General features: G+C 47.1%; 1 protein-coding gene across 15 annotated transcripts in view; it reads left to right on the forward strand.

Annotated features, from left to right (window-relative positions):
• The window catches only part of MAP4K4 (mitogen-activated protein kinase kinase kinase kinase 4), a gene marked incomplete at its 5' end in the record, with an annotated part of 173,932 nt that overhangs the window by 73,001 nt on the left and 85,771 nt on the right, over window positions 1-15,160 (forward strand). For all 15 annotated transcript variants that reach the window (XM_079721334.1, XM_079721336.1, XM_079721329.1 and 12 more), the window contains one exon: window positions 9,359-9,415. In XM_079721334.1, the coding sequence (XP_079577460.1) occupies window positions 9,359-9,415 (57 nt within the window). The remainder of the gene's footprint in view (window positions 1-9,358; window positions 9,416-15,160) is intronic.

Genomic DNA, 15,160 nt, shown 5'->3' on the forward strand with positions numbered 1-15,160 from the left:
CACCCCCCCCTTTTTTATTTTTTTTGTGGTATGCGGGCTTCTCACTGCTGTGGCCTCTCCCGATGTGGAGCACAGGCTCCGGACGCGCAGGCTCAGTGGCCATGGCTCACGGGCCCAGCCGCTCCGCGGCATGTGGGATCTTCCCGGACCGGGGCACAAACCTGTGTCCCCTGCATCAGCAGGCGGACTCTCAACCACTGCGCCACCAGGGAAGCCCTTTACCCCCGTTTTACAGAGGAAGACAGCGGTGTCCAGAAAAGGTTGAGGAACTGGCCCGAGGTCACCCTTGGTGTGCGCTGGAGTGAGTGGGGCTTCCCTCCTGGGCTCCTGACTCCGATGCCTGGTTTGGGCACCATTATGCAGTATTTACACATCTTAGTATGTGATTCAAAGGAACTAATGAAAAAAATAGTTTCTTATTTTTCTCCTTGAAAAGTATTAACAGAAGTTTTAATCATAAAAATATTGATAACATAGAAAAGAAAAAGGTGAACTCATTATTTTTAGTAGGTTCAGATAGTCAGCAAATAGGAAAAGAATGTATTTTATGTGCAGCTCTTGCCGTGAGAGCCCGTAAGTATGTAGTGTGTGTTTCGTGGGTCGTGTGTGTGTCTCCCTCGGTCAGTTTTCTTTTATCCAGTGCGGAATCACATCACCTTCAGGAGGACAGTATTTGAATTTATCTTGTCCGCATCACATTGTTGGTTTCAGGTTTAGCGTTGCCAGATTTGACTGCTCAGCTGTGGAATGTGGTGCCTTATCTCTCAGTGGCTAAGGTAGAAGAATAGCTTCATACATAGGTTTACCTCTGGTAAAGGGTTTGGAGGTTTTTTTCGTGCTGTTAAACCTTCTTTTGTTATTTTAAACTAAAATTGCTCAATCTGAAGTCAGTTGGGTTTTTCTGGTGAGTAGAGGAAAAGGCAATTGCAAGTGTGTGATCAGTGTTAGCAATAGACGCTTGCAGAATCCAAGGTCTCCATTGTTTTTGATGCTTTGATATGAAGACTTGCCAATGCCTTTTCTTTTACTATCAGTGTGAGAATGGATATGTTGAGTTTTTTGTCCTTCCTTGTGTTTGTGGGCCCTTTACTATTGGTGCTTTTTAATTTGCTGGTCTCCCTCTTACAACATAATTCCTCACACTTGACGCCATAGCCCAGACACTGGCTCGCATCTGTGCTTCACCGCAGGGCTGCTCCCTCCTTGGAAGGGTCACCGTCTCTTTTAATGCAGCTGCACCAGGTGTCTTTATAAAGCAGCTGCCCACCCACTGCCCAGGCGCGTGCATGCGCGTGCACACACACACACGCGCGCGCGCGCGCGCATGCACCCACTTTGAGGGAATCACTCCTAAGCGCTCACGGTAGTGCCTCTTCCTCGGGCCCTTTCATTCACGCGCACGTCCAGGTTGTCTCCACTTTGCAATAGGAGGGGGTGTTTGCTGCAGTGATCGCTCACCTAACTGGAACTTAGCTTTTTGTCTGGTCAGCCTCCCCCCCAGCCCCCATATCTGTTCTAGAACACAACCGAAAGTGACAGAACAGGCATGCAGAGCCCAGATGACTGGGCGCTTTCTTCGTTGGAGTCAGAATGTTGCTGCCTGACGTAATATTCCCTGCGGCTGTCACTTAAGTGCAAGGACAGGATGGTAATTGATGCTCATAATGTTTTCCCTGAGCCATTAAGAAAAGCATCTTCAGTGTCCTCAAGATTGCAGGCTTTAGAAAGATTTCCATCCAGATTGGTCTCTTAAAGAAAAAAAAAGATGTGTTGCATAAATTATTTCACTTTTACTACCTGCTAACTCAGCTGTGCAACAAAAAAGACTCGTTCATTGGGGGTGGGCGCTGGGTAGTGGGAGTCTTAACCCTGCTATTGGTTTTGGCTGTTTCGTACTTCGTAGAAGTTAAAAGTCTGCACATTCTCTGCTACTGAGGCATAAATTCCTTTCAAGGGAGTGTTGGTGTAGGGTGAGGCAGCTCCAACCTAAGAAAGGCAGAATTCTATATGGAGGTCTTAGTTTTAAACACTTCAGGGAATAGAAGCGTGGTTCTCTGTCTAAATCACGAGTCTTGATCTCATAACACTTACCTGTTCCTGTGCTTTCTCTCTCTTCCTGCTCATCCACAGCCCGGAACGTGGAACGGAGAAGCAGGTGAAGAGATCTTGATTATAATAATAAATAGTAGTTACAAGGATAAAGTGCCTGCCTCACACTGGGTCTGGGCTTTGGAGGAGGAGTGTGATCAGAAAGTGTGTGTCACTGTTATCCTGTCGCCCTTATTCCTACTCTGGTGTCAGGAGGTGGTTAGGAGACTGAGTTCCTTCCGGAAGTGCTCTAAGCTGTCTCTCTCCCAGGTTAATTACCTGGCTCCTTATCTTACATGGCTCATGGGGTGCTGTCTGGGTAACACACCCTCTCCCTCTGGGTACATTTTGGAATTTTTTGCGGACACTTCCTGGAAAAGAACACTCATGAGTGGGGTCTGTGGTCTTGGGATTTACCGTGCAGAACCAGATAAGCTGGTCTTTGCCTTTGGGGTGGATGGATGTGGAACCTTAGAAAGTGGTCAGTGCATCGCCTGGTGCTGAGCTCATGCTGTCCCTCACATGGTCAGGTCGGTTTCATGTTTGCCCTTTAAAACAAGGACATATAAGGGGGAATTATAATTGGAATTAAAACATTTTTAAAAAGACTTAATTTGTAAAGAGCAGTTTTAGGTTCACAGCAAAACTGAGAGGAAGGTACAGAGATTTCCTATACAGCCCTGTTCCCATATTTGCTTAACCCTCCCCCATTATTAGCACCCCTCCCCCCCAGTGGTACAGGTGTTAAAACTGATGAACCTGCATTGACACATCGTGATCATTTGCTTTACACTGGAGTTCACTCTTGGTGTTGTACATTCTGTGAGTTTGGACAATATATGATGACATAAATCCATCATAATAGTATTGTATGGAGCATTTTCACTGCCCTAAAAATCCTTTGTGCTCTGTCATCTCCCTTGCCCACTGGATTTTTTTTTTTTTTTTTTAATCGCTGTACGCGGGCCTCTCACTGTCGCGGCCTCTCCCGTTGCGGAGCGCAGGCTCAGTAGTTGTGGCTCACAGGCCTAGCTGCTCCGCAGCATGTGGGATCTTCCCGGACCGGGGCACGAACCCGTGTCCCCGCATTGGCAGGCGGATTCTTAACCACTGCGCCACCAGGGAAGCCCTGGAATTTTTAAGTTAAACTGTCAGTGATGTGAGTGAGACATCTGGGGAGAGAACTGACAGGCCAGGTTTGGCTGAGCCACTAAATGGTCTCCTTTTAGCTCTCTGGGTTTACTTTCTCATCTGTAAAACCAACCATTTTGATGAACTAGGCTTGCCTGTTCTTTGAGCTTTTGGACATTTCAGAACATAGTTATATGTTTTTGTGACACACATAATTGAGATTTGTTAGAACATGTTTGTTACGAGTCTGACCTTCTCACACCAAAACCTCAGCTAAGACAATGAGTGCATATCTTGATGGTAACAAATACTATGTAGTCCAGAAAGGATATGAGAACTTGAATTTGCGCTTTCTCATACAAGCGCGGAGAAGTGGTTTTCAAAATTCAGAATACATAAGAATCACTAGAGGTGGGATTAAAAAGTCATGGATTCCTGCGCTCTACTTACAGAAGTCTCACGTTTGGGTCTGAATCATTGGGTTCCCCCCTTCCCCTGGCCTGGCGACGCCTGCACACGTGTCCCTTTCTGGGATCTGGTAAGGATGCTTTCCAGTTCAGATCTCAAGGGGTCCACCTCCTGCCCCCTGAAATCTCTGGGGCTACCAGGTAGTCCTTGCAGACCCCCTGCGGCCCTCACAGCGATGTCTTTCTGACTCTACCTTTAAAGGCACTTCGTGTCACCCAGAGCCCTTGGCTTCACCCTGTCCTGTTTCCTGAGTGTTGCTGCTACAGAGCAGTGTTTTCTTCTGTCACCATGTACCGCTCCTTCTCGTGGACGGTTTTGCAGCCTTCAGCCACCAGCTCCCTGAGGCAGGGGTGGTGGGCTGTCTCTTCACCGTGCAGGGCGTGTCCCGGCCACTGGTGAAGTGCCGCCCCCCCTCTGCTTACTGAGGTTGGCGTTGATGGGCTTCGCTCTTAAGCAAATAGAAAGCCAATTTCAGGCAGCTAATCTGAAAAGTTTTCTTGCAGATTAAACTCAGCAGAAAGCAAAAGCATTCTGATCTCCAATACTGTACTCACATACCTTCAGATTCCCAAGAGAATTCCTTCGGGATGTTCTTTCATTGACTTTTGCTGATTTCTCATGAGACAGAAAGGCCAGGGATTGAAAAGCAGTTTTTATTATTGGCTACTGCATTGCCATGTTTGATTATAATCACTTAAGGTACTTAAGCTGTAGAACACTAGCCTTGGCATCCCCTCTGGAAGTTGGTTCAATAGGACACTTGCGGTCCTTTCTCTCTGAAGGTCCACAGCCTGGTGTAGGGAACAGGTCTGCGTGTGAGTCCTGAGCCGGTTAACTTAGTCCTCTCCAAGCCTCACTTTTTCCATCTGTAAAATGGGGATAACGGTACCCATGCTGGGTTGTGTGAGGAGTAAAGGATAACACACACAAGGCTCTTTGTTCACTAAGTGTCCCAAGAGTGGGGACATCCTGGTGCCCCGTGTCCTGTCCTCACGGCCTGTCTCCAGGTGTCCTTGCTGGAGTTCAGGCTGTGAGTGCACACACACAAGTTCAGGCTTGTGGAGGCAAGAAAATACCTGTCATCCCTAAGGTGTGTTTCTCTGCCGCTCATAGTGTCACAGACTCGAGAGATCCCCTTCCCTGACTTTGCTGCCTGAGTTTCCTCTTGTGGATGAGACCCCGGAATGTTTCCTCCCAGTGAGCATACTGGGTTTTTTTGGGTCCAGCAAAATGCCTGCAACATAACAGTTATTCAATAAATATTTGTGGAACAGAGGAAGTTCCAAGAACTGTAGTAAGAAAAGATGAATCATGATCCCTGACCAGAAGAAAATGAAATTAATATTTGCAAACCAATTAGACACCGTGATAATTGAGAAGTGCTGGGTCTGAATTTCAGTTTCCCTAACCTAGACTTCTATGCACTACAAAATATCAAAAATAGTTTTTCTTTCAGGGCCAATATTAGGCATATTTTAAGTTTTAGGGGCAATAAGAATGTACCACTGAACTCTTCGCAAAAGATTTCTCCCTTCTCAGTTGTTTTCTGGAAAAAAAATTTTTTTAAGGAGTTCACAATTTCAGTCATAGAGATAAAGGGCTTAAATGCTTTGTCTTGCTAATTGGAAGAGTTAAGATAAAAAAGGTTTACTAGTTCCTTTCTTGTTTCTCTGGGTCAGGGATAGGAGGGCTCTGGATGCCTAAAGGAAGTAACATAAATATCACTGAAATAATGCAAGAGTACAGAAAGGGTACATTAAATTTTAGACTTCTTGCTTCTGCGTGAAAAAGTAAACATAGAAGTTGTGTTCAGTCATTTCACACAATCACGAGCACCATCCCAACGAGCATACTTACTCATCAAATGTATTTTAATGGAGTTATTGGGGTTCTAGGTAAAGATTATGCAACGTGAGGTAGCTTCCTAGTACTTGGCGATAGTGGAAAATTAGGAAGATAGGAACCTCACCATCTCTCTTGGGATTTAAAAGCTTCCCTTGAATGCTGTGCCTTCTGCCGTTGGCTCCTCTCTGTGGCTTACAGACAGACTTCATTAGAGGCAGACAGACAGGCTGCCACAGCGCCCGCATCTTAAAACCATGTGGTGGTGTGTGTTTTCCTTTCTTTTCCTTCTTGGAACTTGTGTCATAAATGCAATACGTATTTGCAAATGCAAGGTGGCAATTTCGACTCAGAAACGTGCAGGAGAGTTGACAATTAGGGCATTTTCCTCAGCTTGGACGCCTGCTGAGGGTAGCTTGAGTTTTCCTTTTAAAAAGAGAAACATGCGTTTTCCTCATTTAAAGACCAGAAAGGAATCAGGTGCCACGAAGTTTGTTCCTTTGCACATGATCACACACATATTAACACTCGGTGCATTCGGCTGGAGCTTTCCTCCTCAGGCTATTTTGTTGGCCCTTTTGGTTCCTTGACACAAAGATGGCCCAACTCAGCACATAGGTTATGACTTCTGTTAGTTTCACGTTTGGAGGTTTTTTTTTTTTTTTTTTAAAAAAAAAAACAATTAGAGAAGTACGTTATTTTAGCACCCCACTGTATTGGCCAGCCTTTTGAAAATAGAAATGGGCCACCACTGACTGGGTTTGAGATGGTTGCAGGTGGAGCTAGGGAGCAGGGTCAGGGACTCGGCGTGGCTCTCCCGTCGTGGGGAGAGGAAGGCCGTCCCCTGGGTGCCAGGGGCGATGTCTGGGTGGAGACGCCGTGCACTTTATTTATAGCCTGCCTTATTCTAGAAGGGGCTTTAGGTGCGTTAGCACACTGGATCCCACAGGGACCTTAGGAAGCTTGTAGAAGTTAAGCAGCTTTTCCAAGGAAATTACAGCAGCTGAGGTGGCGGAGGAATGAGAGTCCAAGGCCGCCCATCCCAGATTCGTTTCTTCCAGCATGTTGTCTTGATTCTTGGGAGGGAAGCAGAATTCTTGGTTTCCTGATTTAAATTTCAACTCAAATGGCCCTAATTCTGAAAGGCCTGGTGTGTGTTAGTGAAGGCTACTGCCTTTGTGTGGGCTGTCCTTCAACACGGAAATGAAGATTTATTGTTAGGTCCTAATTCCATCCTCCCTCAGTGAGGGAGTCTCAGTCTACGTGAACAAATAGAGTGAACCCACGACCCTCAGCTTTCACACCAGCGTCACACTGCTGAGGCCGAAAGGATACACGGTGGCTTTGAGTTCAGGCGTTGAGGGAGAAAAGGAAGATGCCTCTAATTTAGAAACATCCGGGGAGGGTTTTCTGTCGGCCTGTGGGTTCTCCTGAGGGTCAGGTGCTCAGAAGGCCCTCCGTCCTCCCCGTCTCACCGGCACGCTTCTGTCTCACCACCTCCCCTCTTGAAAAGCGGGGAAGCTGGACAACTCTCTGGACATTCCCTCTCATCGCCTGGTTCCCTCCGCGAGAAACCTGCTGCGGTAATTTGGACACGACCCCACTGCAGGAAGAGTAACGGGCATTTGTTTTCAGATGTGAGGGCTGACCAGGGGTGAAGGAGCTGGTCTTCGTGTCCCTTACGTGGAAAGGCCTGAAGGGTTACTTTGTCCTCTTAAGTTCTCCTCTTTCTTCTTGGATTCTCGGAAGCTATACCTTGGCTTCAGGACTGTGTTGCCCGTCATAGTCACCTGGTTGCTTGAGTCTGTGCTAATAAATCCATCTCCGGTCATCGATGGAGGGAAACAAGGTGCAGCCGTATTTTATCACCAGGGTTGCACTTGACCCTGTGCCATGTGCTGTCCTTTGCCCCTCGGTTGTTCTTACCGACACCCCTGTGACGTGGACAGCGCTGTCACCCCACCGACGGGGGATGAAGGTCCCCGAGTGGAGGAGATGCCGGGTGGGCACAGCCGTGGTTCCCGAGCCGGGCCGGGAGCTCTGTCCTGCAGCTGCAGAGGGTCATCGGCTCCGTGTCTGTGTGAGCACAGCTGTGGGTACCGCGCTCAGGAGGGTGAGCTTCCAGAGCCTGGAACCCACGGGTGGAAACTTGAAACGAGCGAGTCAGAGGTGGACACGTCCACGGACGCTGCCTGTTAGACGGACAGGGAGTGAGTAAACCGTGGCCGTTCGAGTTGGACACGTGGGTCCGGGTGCCGTGAGCAGATGGCTATTTCCTGACACAGGGTTGGCCTCCCCCCCGCCGTCTCCGTGGTGGGGCTGTTCCCCGTGCCAGATGGCCCCTCAGGCCACGTCATGTGCCGAGTGGGGACCGACAGACAGGGTGATGTTCCTTTCAGGATTGTGAGTCACCCAGCTGTGAACAGAGCCGCGGTGCAGGCTGTGCCCTGGGCTCTGGGGATGCAGGGGAGTGTGATGTGGGCACGAGGGCCAGTGGGCCTGGGGAGGCTGGGTGTCTGGAAGGGCATTTGGGGACTGGCATTGGGGCTCCTGGGACCGGCCCGCGTGGGACCCCGCACCGCCTGCTGCAGAGGCAGAGCTTCTTCAGATGTCTGACTGTGGATGACGGGATGGGGCCACCCTTCTGAGCCCGAGGACGGGGCCTCTGCAGGTGGGCGATGCTGGAACGAGGTTTGAGGCCTGTGGGCTTTATTTGTCCTGCTTTCCCCTGTCTAGGCTGTCGCCCAACCCTGCTTGGTGAGCTCCTGGGCCGGTGCTGGACCCCATCCCGCTGTGACCGCAGAGAGTTGAGAGAGAGTTGTAATTCAGTGTCATTTTCGTGGAACTGTTTTGTCCAAGTTGTAATTTGAGTCCCTGCCCAAGCTCTCCAGAATAAGTGGAGAGCTTTCCTCAGGTTTCAGGTTCTAAAGTTCACAGCTCTTCCCATCACGAGGCCACAAGCGAGGCCGGCTCTTGGACACTGTGGGGACGTGCCTTCTGTTTCACGTTTGCGGCAGCAGGAGCGTGTTCCACAAAGCCCTTAAGGAGCCGGTGCTCACGACGGCAGGGTAGCTCTTTGTTGCTCTCCTGAGAGATGCCCAGCAGAGCGTTGCAAGATGGGTAGGGATTAAGTCCCTCGCTCCTTGTCTGGGGGAGGGGACAGGAGAGCTGCGTCAAGCTTGTTGGAAATGCTCGTGATATAAATGGATAACAGACGTTTAGGTTCTAGACTGGGAATTACGACGCATCTGTAAGACCGCGCTCTCTCTGTGCCCCCCATCTCTTTGTGTACCCGCTTTATTCCGAGTAGTTACGCTCCAGCCTCCCTGCATTGGGATCACAGGAAAGCTTCGAAGAAGACTCTCAGTATAACTCTTGTAAAATCAAGTAATGGGTATTGGGGGTATATAAGCGGAAAATGACTGTTACACATTTTTGACAATAAATAATATCCAGACTTTTTTGGTCATTTCCTTCATGTGAAATGTTGAGAAGGGAAGGCTGGTCAACCTGATGTATGGAAGAAAACATTATTTAAGTTGTTCAGATTGAGAAGTAATGATACGTAAGTGAAGCCCGGGAAAGAAAGAGGGAATTGATTCTTTATCAAAACTCCTTTGTTCTACTAATTGTTTGGTTTATTACGTGTGGTTCACGAGTCTAACAAACCAGCAGAACCATACTGTTCTATTGGAGAGCATAGGACTCTTTCATCATCACTTTTGGGGAAAAAGTACAGAAGAGGTGACTTGCCGAAACTTCAGCCATTCTGTACTAATGACTGTGCAGAACAGCCGTGCCCACTCTCTTTCTTTTTTCTGTTTTTCAGGGTCGACATGTTAAAACAGGTCAGCTGGCAGCCATCAAAGTTATGGATGTTACTGAGGTAAGCTTGGGTCACAAGTGTTTTTAAAGAAATCGTTAGATAAAAAACAAGGATCCCCCTGTCTCTCCAGCCCACCATTTAAAAGGAGTTGTTGTGTTTGGAGAATCGATCTTAAGCACATTGCGTTCATGTGACACCATGGGTTCAGAAGGGCCAGCAGGTGAGCTGGCTGAGGTTGTTGCAGATGGGTCCCAAGTAACTAGGAATCAGTAGCATTTTCTTTTAAAAAAAAAAAACACACACATCTGAGTGATGTCATCCTTGACAATATAATGGACCATAATTGGAAACATCTTCTCTAATGGCAAAGAAAAGATTTGAGAAGGGATCACAGAGGTCACCTGAGTAGGGAGGTTGAGGTTGGTGGGTGGGAAAAGCTTCTCTGGGGTATTAGGGCCACATTTGGGCCATTTCTTTTATTTTTAACATGGGGAAGGAAAACAGATACAGCCAAGTTCCCAGAGGTTTGAAAACAGAAACATCTGCTAGAATGCTGAGCAGATTGTTGGCAAAATTTAGTAGCAAAAAATAGTCCTTGAAATGGTCACATGAGGATTTACTGTGTAGCTTTAGATGGGAAAGAGGAGAAATTAACTCTAATGAAAGGTAAGCGTGTGTGAGCCCGCGTGTGTGCGTGTACGTGTACTCATGAGGCCACATTTAATTAAAAAAAAAGCCACGGGTTATAATGAGCCAAGTCCATCTTACTTTAAATTATTTTCATCTGAAACTTTATCCGCCCACGATTGCTTCTAACTTGCCTAATTATGAATAAGATTTACATCGTATATCACAGATTCTAGAGTGAGTTAACCAGAAACCGTGAGGATTCGGGATGCCTTTAAATCAAGCCCCAATCTCCTAAGCCTGGGGTCCATTGTGGGCGAAAATGGCTAAACTGGCCTCAGGTGTGCCGTTGATCACCTCGGGGGGCTCCTTCTCCACCCTCTTCTCCCCTCGGTCTCTAGTAACACGCTCATCGCCAGCATGCATATTGTTTGAGTAAGAATTAGAAATGTTGTCTCTGGACCACAGGGCAACTGGTAGAACCTTATACAGATATTTGAAGATGTGACATTTTATGCGGTGACTGCTCTCTTTTCTCTGTCATTTTTTAATAATGGAAAAGTACCATTGCTTGGCTGGCCAGAAGATTCTTCTAACCTCCTGGGCAATTCTGTTGCGTTCTAGTGATCCCGTTGGATTCTTTCCAGTTAAATGTTAATTTTAAGATTACAGAGCAGTGAAGGAGCCGCCAATTCTGACTTCCTGTGATTTAAATACCACAGCCGGTTATTGATGAAGTGCCCTGTGCGTGGACCGATCGGGACCCTTCCCACCGGGCCTCTGTTCACGCTTCCGTGCAGGTGGCTGGTGGTGTAGCTGGAGCCTGCGTCGTCTGACAGTTATCCGCACCCTCCTGACTCGGTTACTGCCAGACTTGGGGTACCATTTTAAACGTCACCTTTGGGAATTCTATGACGCATTTGCCAGCCCTGAGACTTGAGGTTGTTTTCCTGGCTTCAGCCCATGCTGCCCTGGCTGACACACTGCTGACATCTCCAAGGACATCGAAGTGAGCTTGTCAGCTCTGTGGATGTCCTGTGCAACGTATGATCATTGCTTAAAAAAAAAAAAAGTGTGCAATATAGGAAAGTAAGAAGGCACGTTGACTCCTCATTCTTCCCCCAGCTAGAGCCATCACTGTTGGTGCCCTGGTGCGTTTCCTCACCGTCATCTCTCTGTGAGCACGGCTGTAAAACACGTACCCGTGTGCGTAATAGACACTTCTGGTGAGCTGCATACAGCAGGTGTTTCCTTGCCTGAAAAAAATCAGGCAGTGTTGGACAAGTGCATTTTCAAGATTCCTTTAAAAATAATTATGCAGAACCCCTGTGTTCAGGTAAAATGAAAACCAGACGGTGAGTCTTCAGAACAAAATACAAACCCAATCAACCATTTACTGTGTTGGCCTCTCAGTACTGTTTCTTGTGTGCTGTTTTCATGCAGTGACCTCTCTACAGAGTGACCTTGGTGCTGTAGCTTGGGGCACACTCAGCGCCCCGAGCAAGTGTGATTGCGGGTGGAGAGCTTGTGCAGCTGGGCCCCTGGAGAGCAGGCCTCCCACCCTCCACATCAAGGGCCTGCTTCTCGGCTCTTCTTGCAAAGCTGAGGGCATTGGCCGGGGTGGGACCTGGGAGCAGGCTGGCAGGAGGGAGAATTTGCAGCTGATGTTTCTTGTTGCAGCTCCAGCAGGAAGGGCTGTTGTAGAGGGTTCTGTGGCTGAGAGCGGGGTCCTGCGTGGTTTCAGACTCGACTCAGTTTCATCTCAGGAGCAAAAAGGTGTGGATGCTTAGCCTTAGGAAGCATCACAGACTCATCCTGCTGGTTGAGCCTATTCTCTAGGTGAAATTGAGAGGCAGTTACCAGGCGACTGGTTATTCCTCAGGTTCTGAAGGCCAGAGGAGAGCAGGTGTGGGGAGGGAGGTGGCCCGGCCGGCTGCCTGAGTCCGGGTCACCTGCTGCGCTTGATTATGTGACCCTGGAAAACAAAGCAGACCGAGAATTCCCATTTCACCTTGGGCTGAGGTTGCTGGGGGCTGTCTGGGTAACTGAGGGGCCTGGAAAGGAGGCATTTATTTGCTCGAGATGGACAAATGTCTTTATGTTTCTTCTTGGGCTTGAACTATTTTAAGAATCGATTTTCTTTAGGATTTTGAAGGGTTCTTTTAAAAGAAAGCGTGTCACTTATCTGATTGGTGGTGGGAAGGATCGAAGGACGTGTTCAAACTGGACAAGACCAGGACATGAGATCTATAATGTGTTGTTTTTGTTTTTTAGATAATTATAGATTCACAGGAATTTGCAGGAAAGTATACAGGGAAGCTCCTTGTACCCTGCACCCAGTTTCCCCCAGGGGTAACATCTTGTGTAACTATAATACAGTGTCACAACTGAAGTCCTGCACGAAACAAAGCCAGCTAAGGATTTGACCAGGACTCCAGTGTTTGTTAGATTATAGCAGATATGTCTGCCTGCATGGCTTAGAACCAAGGCAGCCACGGAGAGTCGGCACTGATACAGTCCACAGAGCTTATTCAGATTTCCCCAGTTTGATGTGTGCGTGTATGTGTGCGGTGTGATGCGTTTTGAGGGATACTTGAGTTGGTTGTTTGAGTTCTTGATAGCCCCTTCATTTCAATCTGTGTGTCTCAATGTCAGACTTGTATTATTCCCATCTTGCTTAAGGGACTGAGAGTTTGTTTCTTGAAGTTGGGGTATCACATTGTTTCTATTTAACACTCTGGAAGGTAAGAAAAAAAATAAAATGAATTATCTAGATCAGTAATTCTCAACTCGAGGTCCATAAACTCTTTAGGATTTGTTTCTGGGAATTGAATTTTGTGTTTTCATTTTAATAATTCCCACCCAACTTTTTATTAAGAAAGTGTTCATAATTACAGAACTGTTCCGAAAACGAACATTCTCTACCCTTCGCTAGATTCAACAACTGAACATTTCATTTGTGTGTGTGGTACATGCGTATTGTTGTGATACCAAGATGCTTCACTTGTAAATACTTGAGCACACTTCTCTTAAAATACAGTCATAATCATAATACCACCTGAGAGGATGAATGATTTCAGATTGTCACCTAATGTTGTCAATATCAATATCCTCAGTTGTGGCGAGGAAGGTTTTCTAACCATTTTTTCCCAGTCATAGTCTGGTGGAGGTTTATGCATTACATTTGGTTATCTTCTCTCTCTTTTTTTAAGATCTTTTTAAAAAAATTGAAGCATAGTTAATTTACAGTGTTGTGTTAGTTTTAAGTGAACAGCAAAGTGATTCAGTTATACATACACATACATATATATATTCCTTTTCAGGTTCTTTTCCATTATAGGTTATTCCAAGATACTGAGTGCAGTTCCCTGTGCTCTGCAGTAGGTCCTTGTTGTTTACCTGTTTTATATATAGTAGTGTGTTTATGTCAACCCCCCAAACCTAATTTATCATCCTCCACCCCACCCCCCATCATCCTCTTTGGTAACCATAAGTTTGTTTTCTATGTCTGTGAGTCTGTTTCTGTTTTGTAAAGTTTGTTTAGATTCCACATATGCGTGATATCATATGATATTTGTTTTTCTCTGCCTTACTTCACTGTGTCTCTGTGTCCTTCCACATTGCTGCAAATGGCATTAGTCCATTCTTTCTTATGGCTGAGTACTATTCCATTTTATATATATCCGTCGACTGATAACTGGGTAGAGAGCATGAGGTCCATATGTATACACGACGGTTCGCTTATCTCTTTTTTTTTTTTTTTTTTTTTTTTTTTTTTTTTTTTTTTTGCGGTACGCGGGCCTCTCACTGTTGTGGCCTCTCCGGTTGCTGAGCACAGGCTCTGGACGCGCAGGCTCAGCGGCCATGGCTCACGGGCCCAGCCGCTCTGAGGCATGTGGGATCTTCCCGGACCGGGGCACGAACCCGTGTCGCCTGCATCGGCAGGCAGACTCTCAACCACTGCGCCACCAGGGAAGCCCGGTTCGCTTATCTCTTAAGTCACTTTTGCTCTAGATCAGTTCCTCTGCACCTCCATGTCCCTCCTACTGTTTTTTTTTTTTTTTTTTTTTTTTTTAAAGAGAAATCGACTCTTGGAAGAGCTCAGCCAATTGTTTGGTAAAACACCCCACATTCTGGATTTGTCTGATAGTTTCCTCATGTTGTGCTTTAACTTGTACCTCCTCCTGTATTTCCTGTAAACTGGAAATTAGGTCGAGGCTTGATTAGACACAGAATAAGAATTTTTTGGCAAGAACACCTCCTTGGTGGCATTGGGCTCTTCCTATTGCGTGACCTCAGGGGGCATGTCCATCCTGATGGTCCCAGGGTTAGTGAAGCCAGTGTGACTTCTTGATGGAGGAGGCGACTGCAGAGTGCCCCACCGTCGAGGGGCGCCCTCAGCCCTGCACTGGGAGGTAATCTTCAGGTGGTGCTGTGTGAATAGTTACGATTGCAAGGTGGTGGTTTTCAGAGTCCGTCTTCTAGGCTTGTTAGCTTGCATCAGTCTGTAAAGAAGAGTTTCCTTTCTTACCCACTCCCACCCTTTCTTGTCTTCTTTCTTATTCTAGATACTGCTGTAGACATGGGCAGTTTTATTCAGTGTGTTTCCATCAGTTGTAGCTGCCATTAGTATTATTTAATGAAATCATGCCAGATCTGGCCATGGGAGGGCGCTCTTTCAGGACTGCCTTCTGTAGCCCTTTGATATGACCCCATTAGTTTTTGAGTATTTCCTTGTTTTTTGGCACAAGTAGATATTTGAGGCTCATCTTCCAGAATCTGGATCCCTTCCTCTGAGGAGCCTTAGTTCCTTCAGTGGGAAATGCATTTAGAAACCAATATCTGGATGCTAAGTGTGCTCATCGCTGATGAGGTTTTCTGCTTCTAGGCCCTTTTAGTAGATGGAGCTTGGGAATATATATATATATATATTTTTTTTTTTGCGTTACGTGGGCCTCTCACTTTTGTGGCCTCTCCCGTTGCGGAGCACAGGCTCCGGACACGCAGGCTCAGCGGCCATGGCTCACAGGCCCAGCCGCTCTGCGGCATGTGGGATCCCCCCGGACCGGGGCATGAACCCGTGTCCCCTGCATCGGCAGGCGGACTCTCAACCACTGCGCCACCAGGGAAGCCCGGGAATATATTTTTTAAAATCAATTTTTCCTTACTTTTTAAAAA

Source organism: Hyperoodon ampullatus (assembly GCF_949752795.1).
Source record: "Hyperoodon ampullatus genome assembly, chromosome: 15".
Lineage (NCBI taxonomy): Eukaryota > Metazoa > Chordata > Mammalia > Artiodactyla > Ziphiidae > Hyperoodon > Hyperoodon ampullatus.